Source organism: Trematosphaeria pertusa (assembly GCF_010094035.1).
Source record: "Trematosphaeria pertusa strain CBS 122368 unplaced genomic scaffold BU26scaffold_25, whole genome shotgun sequence".
Lineage (NCBI taxonomy): Eukaryota > Fungi > Ascomycota > Dothideomycetes > Pleosporales > Trematosphaeriaceae > Trematosphaeria > Trematosphaeria pertusa.
In genome coordinates, this window is record NW_022987236.1 from 141266 (window position 1) to 155247 (window position 13982).

Below are 13982 nucleotides of genomic sequence, written 5' to 3' on the forward strand. Positions count from 1 at the left end.
GTTCACGAACGATTTGCGTGCCAAGACCGTCCAGAGAGCGTCCGAAGCAGCACAACCAAAAGCGATCATCTGAGGGGTTTCAGAATGGTAATATGGTTGAAGTCATACTGTGCGTATATTTAAGGGATAATTCTACGAAGGCATGCCAGCGTCTCTATGCAAAGCCCAAATGACCAGCGAAACTAGGACTGAAGGCTTGCAAGTCAGGTGTTCCCCACCTCTAAGATTCACGCCTATGCTCCTCTAATGCCTCAAGTCTCATCCCATCAATGAGCCCTCTCAACCGTAGGCCCCAGCCCCTCCCTCTTCTCCACCAACTCGGCGCTCATCTGACTATTCTGCGCATCACTCAACGCCTTCACAATCTCACTCTCCGCCTTCTCCCTCACCAAACTCCTCAGCGCCTGTATCAAAAAGCCCGAGAAAACATCGACACTCCACTCCTCCGGTATTAGCGCAAGCACATCCGCAATATCAAACCAGCCACCGAACCTTTCCAGCAATTCCCCCGTTTGCTCGATGCGCTCGGCGAGGTCTTCTAGACGGAGGAATTCTTGGAGAAGGTATTTGAAAAGGTGTGATTGCTCAGCTTTGGTGGGGAGTTCGGACTGTGGGACGTAGCCGGCGCCGGAGGGACGGAAGATGGAGGACCCGCCATAGAGGCAGTATGATATGGCGGTGTCGAAGTCACCTAGACCGTGGGTGAGCAGGCGCAAAGCTTCTTGGTGTCGGCCTTGTCGGCCGTTGAGGATGATCATCTCGGGGACGAGTTCTTGTTCGTATGGCTGTAGGCGAGAGAGGATAGAAGGAACGTCATAGGCAGAGGTGGCTGCTTGATTGGAGCCAAGGAGTTGAAGGAGACGGAGTCGATTTTGCCACCATTCGGCATCAGTTCCGTTATCAGTGATGAACTGACGGTAAGTTGGTTTAGGCGGATGTAGGATGCGGTACGTTTCGTAAGTTTGTAGAAGCGTGTCTCTTGATTGCGGAGTTTTTTCAAGCTCGGCGATGACGGTGTCAAGGTAGAATGCAATGAGCTCATTCACGTAGTGCGTTTGCTTCCAATCGTCAACGAAGTGACTGATGCGTAGTTTGGGTGCCACATACCTTTTTCTCAAAGACAAGATACTCCAAGTATTCCTTGACGGCACTAGGCGCGTTTTCTCTGAGAAGAGCCACAGCGCGTGTAGGCTCGAACTTGACCCTGCTATGGTCGTCCGCAAATACCTGCACACCGAGCTTCGGGTTGCGGTTCGCCAGCCAGGAACCGAATTCCTCGACCAAGGACTGGTCGCGAATTCTGACGAGGTACTTCCGCACCTCGTTCTCTCCATCAATAAATTCGCCCCCCTCATCCGTCTCACCCTCGAGTATGCGTTTCCACGTAATCAGCACCTTAGAGGCCTTCATGGCAGCCTTGCTATTTCGCTGGTACAAGCGGCTCAAGACATAGAGGCGCTTGAACTCTTCTAGCAGTTCGACCGCGCGGTCAAAGCACTCTACCTCATTATCCACAAGCTCATTCAACTCTGCACGTAGCGATGCGGCTGTCGCGGGACCCCTAGGGCTATCTTGGTCGAGCAGCAAGAGGATATGCAGCAAGGCAGCATCGATGGTTTGATAGACATATGGGTCGTTTGTCACACTTGCCATGCCTTTTCTTCTCTTCCAGAAAAGCAAGTATCTCTTCACCACATTCAAGAGGTTGTCGCCGAACGGCCCCTTGACGTCTGCGGGCATGGTCGTCAGGTCGTTCTGCCGCAAGAATTGCTCCACGAGTGTGGTGATTCCTCCAGATATTTGTATCCCCTCAGGTCCTTCGACCACTTCTTTACTCAGGATCGGCAGCAGCGAAACAACTACTCGCGGGTCGATCTCTCCCTCTATGAGTGCTTGCTCGGTGATTCGCTTCTCGTTTTCAAAGATGATAATGTTCGTACTGCTCCGAAGGATCAACTCCATAAACAGGAGGATGGATGCCTTTTGGCGGATATAGATGAGGCTGAGATACTCCGTCTCATTGCGAGGTTCTTGGCCGCGAATTTCCCCTAGGACTCGTTCTAGCAAAGCTCTATTCGGTTGGATGCGCACCCCATCACCAGTCGGAGTGGATTGTGCGTCATGCAGCTGAGCGTCTAGACGAGTCACGAGAGGGTTGCGAACGGTCCACCAGATATGATTCCCCGCCCAAAGAACAGTCCGTGTCTGGAGCTTTGATAACCGCTCGGTAAACTCGAGATCCGCCTTGTCCTGGACGGCTTTACCCTTGCCGGCTTCCGGTGTAGAAGTAGGTTCTTCAGAGTATCCGGATTGCAAGCGTTTGACGGAAAGTTTCGCTCCGATCTCGGGGAGTACTAGGTCGGCGGGTTCAACGACAGTGCGCATGCCCAACGGTACTGTGACCCGCTGGCCATTCTCCGCCGAAGCGCTGCCCAACAATGTCAAATCCAACCACTCTTTGGAGGATTCTCCTTCTCCAGGGTCAACGTCCCATCGCTGAATCTCCACACCGTATGTAATCCGACCATCCTCCTCTTGATGGACGACGGCCAACACGTAGCCTTCTTCAGCGTCTATATCTGGTTCCATCGAAGCGGACATGTCCATACCTTTGCCGTCCACAACGATAGCGTCAGGATAGCTACTGAATTGAATGCTACCGCGACACATATCGCCGTCAAGATTAACAAACATGCCGACGCCGGGTTCTGAAGGCGTCGTGCCAACAGTGAGTAAGAACTCGTTGGGCGACGGTGACGCGACGTGAGGCCTGAGAGGCACAAATGGCGGGGCTTGGGGCTCTTCTTCTTGTTGAACCGTATCCTCTTCTGGGGCTGGGGCGGGAGGTAATGGCTTGTCCTGCGAAGGGGTTCCAGCCCGCGGAAGGCTCGACGTTCGCTCCGGATGCTCTCGTGTAGGTGAGCGCCCCGGAGACGGAGCCGGTGCCGGAGACATTGCCCTTGATAGTGACTCCGGCACATCAAATCCGTATCTTTGCCCTGGCGGACGTGGGCTTTCCGTACGAGCTGCAGAACCACCCGTCGCGAACAGACCCAAGCTCGTGCTCCTCGCATGCCCTCGTTGTTCTTCGTGGACACCCCGAGGATGTGCGCTCGCGGATGAAACGCTCCTTGAAGGCACTTGTTGTGTCGAAGTGATATCTTCTGCCGCTCCACCGACATCGCCAGCATCCGGATCAAGAGACGATATCGGAAATAGACCAATCTTCTGCTGATGTTCCAAGTCTAGTAGCGCATACGAGTGCGAATCCGCGGCACACGAATAGTTGTCCCGGCGAATAGACACTAAACAGCCCCCATATGCTATCAGCTTGACGCCTTTCGGGGGGCCATCCTCCGATATCTTCACCAAGCGAACCTTGCTCTTCAGCCCGATCATAACCACGACGCCATCGTCGTTTGGGCCGTGCTCGGCGTTGAGATCTGGGCCACCGACCCACGAGCATGTGAAGGACTTCGTGCTCGAGTCTGGGCTCAGCTCCGGCAGGGTGTAGAAGCTCAGGGTGTTATTGCAGAGAATACAGGCCTTGTTGACGTTGGGCAGCAGAAGGATCTGCTGAACACCGACGCGGGCCGCATCCTTAGACGTGGGCTCCAGCCTCGAGGCGATTATAGCGGTGGGCTCTTCAGCGGGATCATCGGACTCGGGGGGTAGCAGGACGAAGTGGAGGACCTCTGCGGCGGAGGTGCCGACGTACAGGTTGCCGTCTAGGCGCTCAATTAGGCCTCTCATACTAGCAATACGCCTCCTGCGGCGCTCAGCAGGCCCAGGCTTCATACGTACTCCATACTTCTACACAGGTGATGCGCACGTCGGTCGACTGTCCATCAGCGGACAGCGGCAGGTCTGCTACCAGTTTGCGGAGGACGTAAGCTCCGTCTTGCGGGGGCGCGCGCGCGCTCAATCGGGAGGAGGATGCTTCTGCCATAGTGGATGGGCACCAAGGTCGCCATGGCTAGCTACGAGCGCGAATCGCGAAAAGCGTCCATGGTGGAGCAAGTATACTGTAGGTTGCAGCCTCGAGCTCTGGCGGACCCCAAGGCTGGTCCCGCCAATCGGCGTTGGCCCTTGCGCCGCAGCCCATCCCCGACATCGTGAAAGCTGTCTGCATCCACGAGCACCGCCAACGCCTGCTCGCCAATGCGCCGACGCCGCTGCTTGACACCTTCACGCTGAATGAATAGACCCTGCTGAGGCAATCGTCCTCTCGGGCCGTCGTACACGAGTCGCAACCCCACAGCGAAGAGCAGGCATGGAGGGAGGAGTAGATGTCGAGAGCAGAAGCTCGCAGGACGCGCTGCGGCATGGCGAAGAGCCAGGACAGGACGCCGGAGAAGACGCGGCTGATGACAACAAGTTTCAGAAAGCCATCGGAGCATGGCGGAGTAAGAACAGTCTAGCCAGAGACGCGCTCGAGCGAGCTGACGACGCCGCGCAGATATCGACCTGACATCGCTCGTTCCTCAACTCGACACCGTCGCCTCGGACCTCGTCGCGCACCAGCGAGATGCCCTTACCCAGCGAAAGGACCTTGCCCAGAAGACGAAGGACTTCCGAAGGCTAGATGACGCGAGCAAGTTGAACGATATCAAGGCCCTTCTGAAATGCAAGTGCACCGTGGCAGCTTTAAGGGTTGCTATACTGACCCTCTCTAGCTTACCAAGGTTTCATTGACCTCATTTCAAATCAGTCCAAGACCGTCCAAGCTGCATTCTTCCAACTATACTCCCCGCTATCTGAAGCACCTGACCCGTATCCCCTCCTGGAAGCTTCCGTTGATTCCTTGGTAACTGCTGAAGAGATTGTGCCTAAGCTCACCTCGGAGAACCAGCATCTGCAGAAGACCGTGTCGAAACTGACCACGCAGCTGGAAGAGGCGGAAAAGAAGCTTGAGGAGGAGCGTGCCGCTCGTAAAGCGCTGGAGGAGACGCGGGATAGCAAGATCAAAGAGGTTGAGTCGTCATGGTCTGCCGTGTTAAGCGAGAAGCAGGACAACTGGGAGGCCAAGGAAAAGAGCTTGGAAGAAAAGGTCGAGAGCCAAGAACGGCTTCTGAAGGAGCTCAAGGCCAGCTACGAGGTCTCGCAGAGGCTCGGAAAGGGAGAAGAGGCCGAAGGGGAGGTAGATCGGGGCGCCACAGCGGCAGAACTTGAGATTGTCAGCTCAGAACTGGAAAGAACGAGCCATCGCCTGGCTGAGGTTGAAGCTCGTAACGAGCAGCTACGTCTCGAATTGGCGCAATCAGCGTCAGCGCAGGCCACGCAGCAGGTGCCTGTCGAGGATGATCCTGCCTTCCTCCGGTTGCAATCCGAGAACTCTTCTCTCCTGCGAAAGCTGGAGACTGCGCGGTTCGAGAAGGATTCAGAGCGGACGCGCCTACAGACGGAGACACGCAGCTTGGAGCGGGAGATCAAGAACCTAAAGAGCGAAAAGGACGCTCTTCGTGAGAAGGTCCAGAAGTGGGGCGACTACGATAACGTCAAGCAGGAGCTTGAAGTTCTCAAAGTGTGTACTTCCGCCGCCTCATTTGTACCCGTGCGCTAACTGTATTCAGTCTATAGAGTTTGCGACTGGTGATGACGACGATGAAGCGACTGAAATCGCGCTCGCCCACAATGGCACACCCGGCAAAGGAAAAGGCGAAACTTTGGAACAGCTTCTCCTAGCGCGCAACAAGAAGATCAGCAACGAGCTCACCGTGCTTCGCGTCTCACATCAAGACCTCCAGAGTCGATTAGAAGCGCTGCAAGATGAGCTCTCCAACACCAACATGGAACTGGAGAAGTCCAGGAACCTAAATGAGACACTAGAGGCTGACCTGGAGAGGGTGCAGCAGGAGGCTACGCATGCCTTCGATCCGTCGGCCATGTCCGTAGCAGGTACATATACGTCGAGATACCCACAGTCGTCTTTCGGTGGCGGCCGACGTGGGAGATCGTCGCCCACATCATCCATCATCTCCGGCTTTGACCCAGCGCATACGCCACAGGGCACAATGGCCGCCCTACGCGCCGGGGAACCCGTTGGCGGCGGCTCCGGTATATTGCCCATGGTGACAGCGCAGCGCGACCGTTTCAAGAAGCGCAACGCAGAACTGGAAGCCGAGCTCCAAAAGACGTACCAAAATGTCTCCACCCTCCGTTCCGAAGTCGCCGCCTTGCAAAAAGACAACCTCGACCTCTATGAGAAGACGCGCTACGTCTCCACGTACAACCGCGGTCATCCGGCGTCCTCTGCATCCGCCTACGCCGCAAACCCGAATCCTTCCAGCATCCATATCTCGGACAGCACGTCTTCCGGTCTGAGCATGGATCGATATCGCTCCGCCTACGAGTCGAGCATATCGCCGTTCGCTGCGTTCCGTGGAAGGGAGTCGGCGAGAGCACTGAGGAGAATGCACGTCCTTGAGCGCATGGTTTTCAGGGTGACGAGGCTCGTGCTGCAGACGAGGACGAGTAGGAACTTGTTTGCCGCGTATCTGTTCGGGCTGCACTTTTTGGTGTTTTGGATGCTGTGGTCATACGCAGGCGTGCATACGAGTGCAGTCGCAACAGCGGCAACGGCTGGTGGTCCGATAGCCGCCGGTGCAGAGGACAACACCGTCTGGCAGAAAGAAGGATTCGACGAGGGCGGCACAGACGGTGCATGAAGCTTGAGACTAGTTTTAGCTTCTGCGGATGGCTGCTTGTACTAGTATTGGCGTTCTGGTACGGATATCGGATCAAGTGGAACAATGAGTGCCCCGGGCTCAGGTATACTAAGAGTCTTCAATTTTCATAATTCTCCGACTTTGGGCATAGCTTAACCATCGGCTTTGAAAACACCTTTTTGGAGATTGCCGATTACGCTTGCTTCCACTTTTAGACTACGTTTTACTCGAGTATGGTGATTGTCTGCTAGCAAATCAGGCCGCACAATCCGTAGCAGGTATATCCCCGCTCTCCTCATCGAGCTAGTTCTTGCTGGTAATATTCCACAGCATTTCATCTAGCGTGGAAGCATGGCGAGCCCACTTCATGGTCCTCGCTAGGCTCCATACTCTCTTGCCGGTCGCTTGCCTTGCCCTCAGGCCCGCCTGCTTGGGTCTTCTTCAATATACAGCGCTCTGCTGATTTAACCGCTTGTTCTGTTCTCCAACGCCTACAATCAATCTATAGTACGAGCTAATATGCCTCCTAAGAGGCGGGGAACTTTGCGTTGTCGTCGCTCTGACGCTACGTCAAGGGCTCGGGGACGCATCCAACGTCATCAGCTCTGTATACTACGCACCGCGGCCTAAGTTCGGCAGATTTTTGTCGAGGCCTGTGTCCTTCTTCGGGTCTTCTTATCCGTCGGGATATCGACTGCGCTGTTGGGCTTCATACTCTCTCTGTCAGCTGCATCCTTTCCCGTTGGGCCCCCGTACTTGCTCACATGCTTCAACCCCCGGATACCCGCTCGCCCCTTTGGCTACACGTACCACTTCCGTAGAATGATCCTGCAACAAAAAAAGAAAAAACGTTCCTCGTCGATAATCAGGAAGGCAGGAAGGGAAAATAAACAGTGACAGACGCACATCGTGAATCAAGGGGGTTAAACTGAGCGCTTGCAAGACAGCCGGCCGTCGTCAGGGGAAAAAGCACGAGAATAATGCAGGCAACGTACGCAAAATGAAATACAACGCAACATTCTAGAAGATCCAACAGAGCCACCCAAGAGTCCTACAAAAGGTACTCTGGCAACCAACGCGCTAACAATAAAAGAAGTTTCCCAAAAACATCTAATCACAAAAGTCCCTGCGCCTCTACAGAAAAGAGAAATCGCCCAACTGGCTAAAGAGAGAAAGAGTCACTAGAAAAACTGCATGACTCTACATCTAACCACCCGCTAAATACACATAGTACATACCAATCAGGGCAGAAGACCAGCCAGCCAGCCTCAGCACCCACTCCCATTTACAACTTTCACAACAACCTCACATCATCCCCCCTACCCCTTCTACCCTCTTCCCAGGTACTAACGTATTACACCCACCGACACCCCGCAACACACCTCTTATGCCCACACTGCCACCTCGTGCACCTATCGCCGTAGCCGTTTGGGACTTCATTCCCGCACGCACGGCACGCCCAGTGCGTTGGACGGCTGGGGATAAAGGCGTTGACGGGCTCGAAGTTGAGGGGCGAGGATCTGGCCATCGAGTTGAATGCTTGCTTGGAAGGGGTAGGAGGGGACGTGTAAGGAGGTGAGGAAGGAAGTATAAGTGATCGTAGTTGATTGTGTTGTGTTGGCCGGCTGAGGGCTGTTGTCGTTGGAGGGTTCTGCGTGTCTTAGACAGTCTAGTCGATGATGCTGGATATATGTCTATGTCTATGTCTATGTCAAGAAGAGGAAGCAGTCAGTCTATAGAGAAGGAAAGGAGAAGAGAGGGCTTGGGAAGGAGGAGGTTTTATATGTATGGTTGGAATGCTTGAATGAGGACGCTGCTGTGTGATGGGCTCCTGTCCTCTCTGCTCTTCAAAGGGGGTTACACTACGAGAGACGGATCACGAATCTTCGCCGTCGCAGGGTGGGGTCATCCTTCAAGACGCCTTTCAAGCGCCTGATGTCCTTCAACGCGGTGTTCCGCGGTCCAGTGCGAATTCGCCTTCATACGGGCCGGGGGCATGTCGAATATGGCGAAGAGGAAGTGAACCGGTGTAAAAGTGACCAATTGAATCCATCGGCGCTCCTCAATCGTGGTATCAACCCAGTCCAAACTCCAAACGTGAACCGCGTAAAAGGAGCCTCCCACAACCTTGTATACCGCCTGACCGACACCGCGAATAAACGCGCCAAAAGAAAATCCCCGTTCCTGGCCATACCCATACACCATCATTCCCTCATCACATCATTCATCTCTTCTCCCAACAACGCCTTCACGAAGTATCCATAGCATCCCCCTCTTCCTCTCCTCTCCCCCTCTGCATCCCCGCGACTATACTCTCCAGCCCCCTGACCTCTTCCGCTCTAACCCTGCTGCCTTCCACAGCACCTTCCACTCCGCCTGTAGTATCCACGCCTCTCCTCTCCAAGATCCTCTTACTCTGGCTCTCGACGTAGATACGTCTTTCCCGTGCCAACTCCTCTTTTTCGCCTTCGCTTCTGCTTGGTAGCGCAGTCGTTGCAAGGTGTGGTTTTAGTGACGCGAGCAGTTGGCTTAGGTATGGCAGCTGCGAGGTGGTGAATGTAGTATGTGTCGTGAGTGGAGTCCGCGACTCTGGCGGGACCGAAGAAGTGCTGGTCTGGGGAAGAGGTTGTACGCCGAGACTCTGAGCGGCGGAGGAGTGCGTAAGGAAGGCAAATGGTGTGTCTCCGTTTGTACCGTTCTGATCATGAGACTTTGCTGGGGATGTAGACGAGCACGGTTCGCGTTTCGGTGCCATGGCAGGTTGAAGCAGCGATCGTAGCTTCGCTATCTGAGCCGCATTGCGGGTCTTCTCTGCGAGGAGTGCGGCGTGGAGTTTCGTCGTCTCTGCGAGTTTGCGGCGCAGAGCGTAGAGCGATTCCAGGGTCAGCGTGTTGTCTTTCGGTGGGATTTGGAGGTTCTGGTTATGCGTTAGATTTCTTTCTTTGCTGCAGCACCTCAACGGTCCAATTCCTCTCCTTCTTGCCGCAAGCACATCCTCCCTTCGTACCCCCAACCGCTCTCCTATCAGCGCTAAAGAAATATAATCGACATACCTCATAATGCCCCAACCTCACCCACTCCCCCACCCCACCTGCATCCCCCTCCCTGGGCAAACACAGCACATTCCTGAGCGTCCAAATCTCCAGCTTGTCAAAGTTCTTATCGACCGCATTCTCCATCAGCGTCTCGAGCTTCAGCACGCCCTCTTCAATCTCCAGCTTCGCCTCCGGGTAGACCTCGCTCCCATCCTCGTCTTTCTCAGGTACGCGGTTCTCAGCGGCGTAGCGGTCGGCGAAACCGAGCAGGGAGGGGTCGGCGGCAGATAATCCGGATTCAAAGGTATCGGTGCAGCGGTAGAGGACTTCGTTTACTGCGTTGATGATGTCGTCTATGAGGGACTGGTCAGAATTAGTTCTTGCGCGCACATATATCCACGGTATTCAGGACAACGCACAATTGGAGGCCAAGTAAAATGCTCCGTGAGGAGCATGTTCTCCTGCTGTTTCGTGTTCGCCATCTTCGTCTACTCCTTTACCATGGGTTCGTCGCGGAAGTTTGGTGTTTGCAAAACGCGACTGTTTATCGTGTTTACCCACAGTCCCGCGATCTCTTGGCGCCCGCCATTGACTCGCTCGCCAATCTTGCCCTTTCTGGACGCTCTCGCGCATTCTCAGCCCTACGTTTTCCAGCTGCGCTGACCAAGCGAGACGCAGGACGCGGGTCAGCAGCCGGGGGCAGAAGCCAGCCAACAACGTGGCGTGCGTCCAGACGCCGCGTGTAAAGCTCATTTGCAAATCTTTTTCGAACCGGCGGCTTGGCCGCTTTCCCGGGCTCCCGAATGCAGCAGCCGAGTATGCACTAGTACACGCAAATGGTTTGACGTGAAGGTGGAGATGTGTGCCTTGATTAAGCGTTGTATGCCTACTTAATACAAAAGAGCCACAGAGCTAGATTATACAACGCCCTATATCACATTCCAGGCATTCCTGCTGTGTACTCAAGCTCGAGCTTCGAGCATGTCATCCGATCCGCGCACCTCCCATCCATGCCGTACTGATCATGCTCGATAATGGTATATCTTCTGGCTTTTCGTGCCGTCTCGGCTGATGCAAACGCTTTTGGAGGCTGGAAGGAACACCAAGTAGAGCCCTCTATCCATTATTCTGCTAGCGCTTGAACGAGAAAAAGGGCATAGCAGTAACCAAGATAACACTGACTCTTTCAACGCCAATAAGACCCTGTCCAAAGGTGTCCTCCATGCATCATGTCGCTGTCGTAAATGCAGAAGATCGAAGAAGCAAAACACGAAGTCCACCCCGAGCGCCACCCGCACGCAGCTGTGTGGCGTCTTTTGAGAATCTGTCATCGGGCTAGGGCCTAGACTTGAATATGCTCAGTAGGCTCGTTCTGGCCGATAGCGACGTTCCTCTTCTTGCCGCTGACGAAACTTCTTTTCCCTTTCTAGTCGGATCTTGTGCGCTTCGGTGCCGTCGTCCATGAGGCTCTCTTGGAACCAGGGATGCTGGAGAGCTTCTTTGGCAGTGATGCGCTTCTTGGGATCGTAGACGAATATCCGTTTCAGCAGATCAAGGAATTTGCGATTGAACTCGGTGTGAGGAGGGATGGTTTCCTAGAAGAGTTAGTATCATGTCCAGAGAGATACACTGATGGGCTTGTACATACGTGAAGCTTCTTCATGGCTTTGACAAACTTCTTCGAGCTCTTCTGGGTATCTGTGTTTGGATAGTCCAACTTGTAGTTCTTGAAATATCGAGCCGCACTGGTCATTGTCAGTTTAGTAGCCGCAAGGAGAGTAGTGCAGACATACGAAGAGGACGAGTTGCGAGCATTGCGATCCTGCTTATAGACCTGCTTAATTATGTCGCGATCAATCTTTCCGCCACAGACCGCCTCCATCATAGCGAGGTGCTCCAGGTTGTCGTGAGTCTGGAACAAGGCATCGCCGGTGAAGAACTCGACCAGTATGCATCCGATACTCCAGATATCGCATGGGTAACTCCACCCAAGATTGAGGATAATCTCAGGTGCACGGTAGTGGCGGGTTGATACGACGGATGAGTGGTATTCGTCGTTGAAGGTGGCCGATCCGAAGTCTATTAACCGGATCTCAGGGTCGAGCAAGACTTTGCGATGCCTCGCCTGGCGGCTGGTTAATGTCGATGACGAGGGCACCGTCCGGTTGTATGTGAAGGTCTGGTAGTTGTTGTTGACCAGGAGAATGTTTTCTGGCTTCAAGTCGGTGTGGATCAGGCTGAGGTCATGGAGGAAGGCAACGCTAGTAAACAGTTGCTTGGCGAACTTCTGGATGTGCGAGCTCGGGAATGGTACGAACGAGTTGGACTTGAGGAAGTCGAATACGCTTTGGCCATAGAGATCCGTCACTATGCAGATGTGGTTCCGGAAGTCGAAGCAATCCCGTAGGTGGATACACCGGTTCTGGTTGTACTTGTCGTTTGACGCGAGCGTTGACAGGACTCTTAGCTCGATACGCGACGCTTCGCGGTATTTGGGCACCGATCGAATGACTTTGATGGCGCACTTGGTTTGTTTTCTCCGGTCCCAGGCCTCAACGACCTTGCCGAATGTCCCTTGGCCCAGCAGCTTGAGGATTTGGTCTACAACAAGGTTAGGACAGCCACTGTAGGAGGACGACGGTATGACGTACATCGATCTGTTAGGTCGGCGTCCGGGTTGACAACGTAGTGCCCGTCTTCGTCGTCGACCTTGTGATCCTTGGTGTATGATTTCTGTGGCATGGTATTAGTGCGTGGTGCATGGAGAGCGGGGTTGTGAGCCTTACATCGGTGATGACTTGCACGTATACGTCCTTCGCTTTGATGATAGGATTGGGCGGGGGTTGATAGAGGGCAAAGGGGTCTTGGTCATCGAGCTCCCTCCTCTTCGCCTCTTTGGCCTCGTCCTGCGCAGCGGCGCGGGTGCGTTTCCGCTTCTGGCCGACTACGCCGTTCTCGAGTGGGGAGACGTGTTGGCCATTGCTTGCTTGGGAGGTTAAGGAAGTGGCGGCTGTGGTGTTGAGCGCAGAGGTGGTCCTGTCGGTCGAGAGGGAGTTGTTGGGCGAGTAGTCGTAGGGCGTCTGGGTGGTGGAATACGAGGTGTGCTGGTTGTATACGGGATCATACGCAGTGGAAGCAGTCGTTTTCCGCTTCTTGTCTGCATGTCTCATGGGCCCGTTTGTCGCAGTTCTTGCCGGGTGCGCCTGGCGGGGCGGTGGGCGGGCCGGCTCGTCGTCGTCATCGTCGATTACAATGACTTCTTTGGGCAGACCGTTCTTGTAGAAGTCAGCCCAGTCGGGATTTCGCCTCTTGGGAGGACGTGCAGTGCTCGAATTCATGTCGGACGCGGGGCCCGCCGCGAGCGGGGGCAGCTGTTGCGTCTGTCTGTGGGCGGTCGCGGTCCGACGCAGGTCTGAATTTGACGTGCCGCTGGCGTAGCCGTTGTAGAGCGAATTGCCTATCCGAGCAGTGCCGTTGGCGAGCTGAGCATTGGAGATGCTGGGCTGGTATGCTTGGTGGTGAGAATAGAACTGATGATGGGGAGGGAGCGTGGCCGTGGCGGTGGAGGGCGTCGACATTGCTCTCGGGCCCGTTGGCGTGCGCGGATGGACGTTGAAACGCTGCTTCTTCGCGGGCGGCGAGAGACGGGCAGGCCGGCAGGGCGAGTGAAGGACGGCTCCCGCGCTGAATTGGGTGAGTGTGGTCGTCGAGGAGGCAGAATTTTACCCGTGAGCGTGGTCTCCGCGAGGGCTCGAGGCGCCGTGTGCCGTTATCGCTGGCGAGCCGATCGAGGGAGGTGCGGAGACGGGCGTGCTAGGCCGCTGCGTGCAAAACCATGGGCCGGGTGCAGCAGCGGGCTCAGGGCAGCGGTGTTGTGCGGGCACTCGGGGAAGAATGACGAGCCTGGAGCATGCCAGAGGCGGAGAGCGTCGTAGTGGAGGTGGAGGGCTGCCGCAGGCCCTTGGGCCATCGCGGAGTGCCTCTCACTGTGTGCACGGGCCAAGGCCGTCGAATCGTCACGCACACGCGCCGTAGCAACCAGAAAAGAAGCCGCTCCGCCAGCGCGGGGGGCGTGCGCGCGCCGCCAGACGCCCGCCCTGTCTTCGCCGTGCGCACTCTCGCACGCTCTGCACGCTCTGCTTCTCGCGGCTTGCAAAGAGGCTCGTTGCACCGGCGGGACGACGAGGCCGCAGCGTGCGACGGCAATATGAAGCGTCACCTGCTCGTTGGGGCGGACAGGCCAAGTAGCTAACCCGTCCAATTCACCCGATAAAAGGAC

General features: G+C 55.3%; 4 protein-coding genes across 4 annotated transcripts; 1 reads left to right on the top strand and 3 right to left on the bottom strand.

The window, feature by feature from the left end:
* Nucleotides 1-101: 101 nt before the first annotated feature.
* Nucleotides 102-4025, bottom strand: BU26DRAFT_496542 (uncharacterized protein). Its single transcript, XM_033826255.1, has 3 exons — nucleotides 3805-4025; nucleotides 1108-3728; nucleotides 102-1058 (listed from the first exon to the last, which is right to left on the bottom strand). The coding sequence occupies exons 1-3, from the start codon at nucleotides 3947-3949 to the stop codon at nucleotides 267-269; spliced, it is 3558 nt and encodes a 1185-aa protein (XP_033676150.1). The 5' UTR covers nucleotides 3950-4025; the 3' UTR covers nucleotides 102-266.
* A 118-nt stretch (nucleotides 4026-4143) lies between these two features.
* BU26DRAFT_556281 (uncharacterized protein) lies at nucleotides 4144-6879 on the top strand. The gene is made up of 4 exons (XM_033832371.1): nucleotides 4144-4406; nucleotides 4460-4627; nucleotides 4677-5524; nucleotides 5574-6879. The coding sequence occupies exons 1-4, from the start codon at nucleotides 4274-4276 to the stop codon at nucleotides 6666-6668; spliced, it is 2244 nt and encodes a 747-aa protein (XP_033676151.1). The 5' UTR covers nucleotides 4144-4273; the 3' UTR covers nucleotides 6669-6879.
* Nucleotides 6880-8916: 2037 nt separating this feature from the next.
* Nucleotides 8917-10185, bottom strand: BU26DRAFT_572001 (uncharacterized protein; the record flags this gene model as incomplete). The annotated part of the gene is made up of 3 exons (XM_033834200.1): nucleotides 8917-9585; nucleotides 9722-10066; nucleotides 10123-10185. The coding sequence occupies 3 exons, from the start codon at nucleotides 10183-10185 to the stop codon at nucleotides 8917-8919; spliced, it is 1077 nt and encodes a 358-aa protein (XP_033676152.1).
* Nucleotides 10186-11061: 876 nt separating this feature from the next.
* BU26DRAFT_441137 (kinase-like protein) lies at nucleotides 11062-13281 on the bottom strand (the record flags this gene model as incomplete). The annotated part of the gene is made up of 5 exons (XM_033824441.1): nucleotides 11062-11298; nucleotides 11352-11448; nucleotides 11497-12304; nucleotides 12355-12436; nucleotides 12490-13281. The coding sequence occupies 5 exons, from the start codon at nucleotides 13279-13281 to the stop codon at nucleotides 11062-11064; spliced, it is 2016 nt and encodes a 671-aa protein (XP_033676153.1).
* Nucleotides 13282-13982: the final 701 nt, after the last annotated feature.

Bases quoted from the DNA above. Each gene is read 5' to 3' on its own strand.
- BU26DRAFT_556281 (XM_033832371.1), top strand. From the start codon at position 4,274: ATGGAGGGAGGAGTAGATGTCGAGAGCAGAAGCTCGCAGGACGCGCTG. The intron at 4,407-4,459 runs GTAAGAACAGTC...GACGCCGCGCAG, and splicing joins AGCCATCGGAGCATGGCGGA to ATATCGACCTGACATCGCTC. The intron at 4,628-4,676 runs GCAAGTGCACCG...GACCCTCTCTAG, and splicing joins TATCAAGGCCCTTCTGAAAT to CTTACCAAGGTTTCATTGAC.
- BU26DRAFT_496542 (XM_033826255.1), bottom strand. From the start codon at position 3,949: ATGGCAGAAGCATCCTCCTCCCGATTGAGCGCGCGCGCGCCCCCGCAA. The intron at 3,729-3,804 runs GTACGTATGAAG...TTGAGCGCCTAG, and splicing joins CACCTGTGTAGAAGTATGGA to ACGGCAACCTGTACGTCGGC. The intron at 1,059-1,107 runs GTATGTGGCACC...GACGATTGGAAG, and splicing joins ATCTTGTCTTTGAGAAAAAG to CAAACGCACTACGTGAATGA.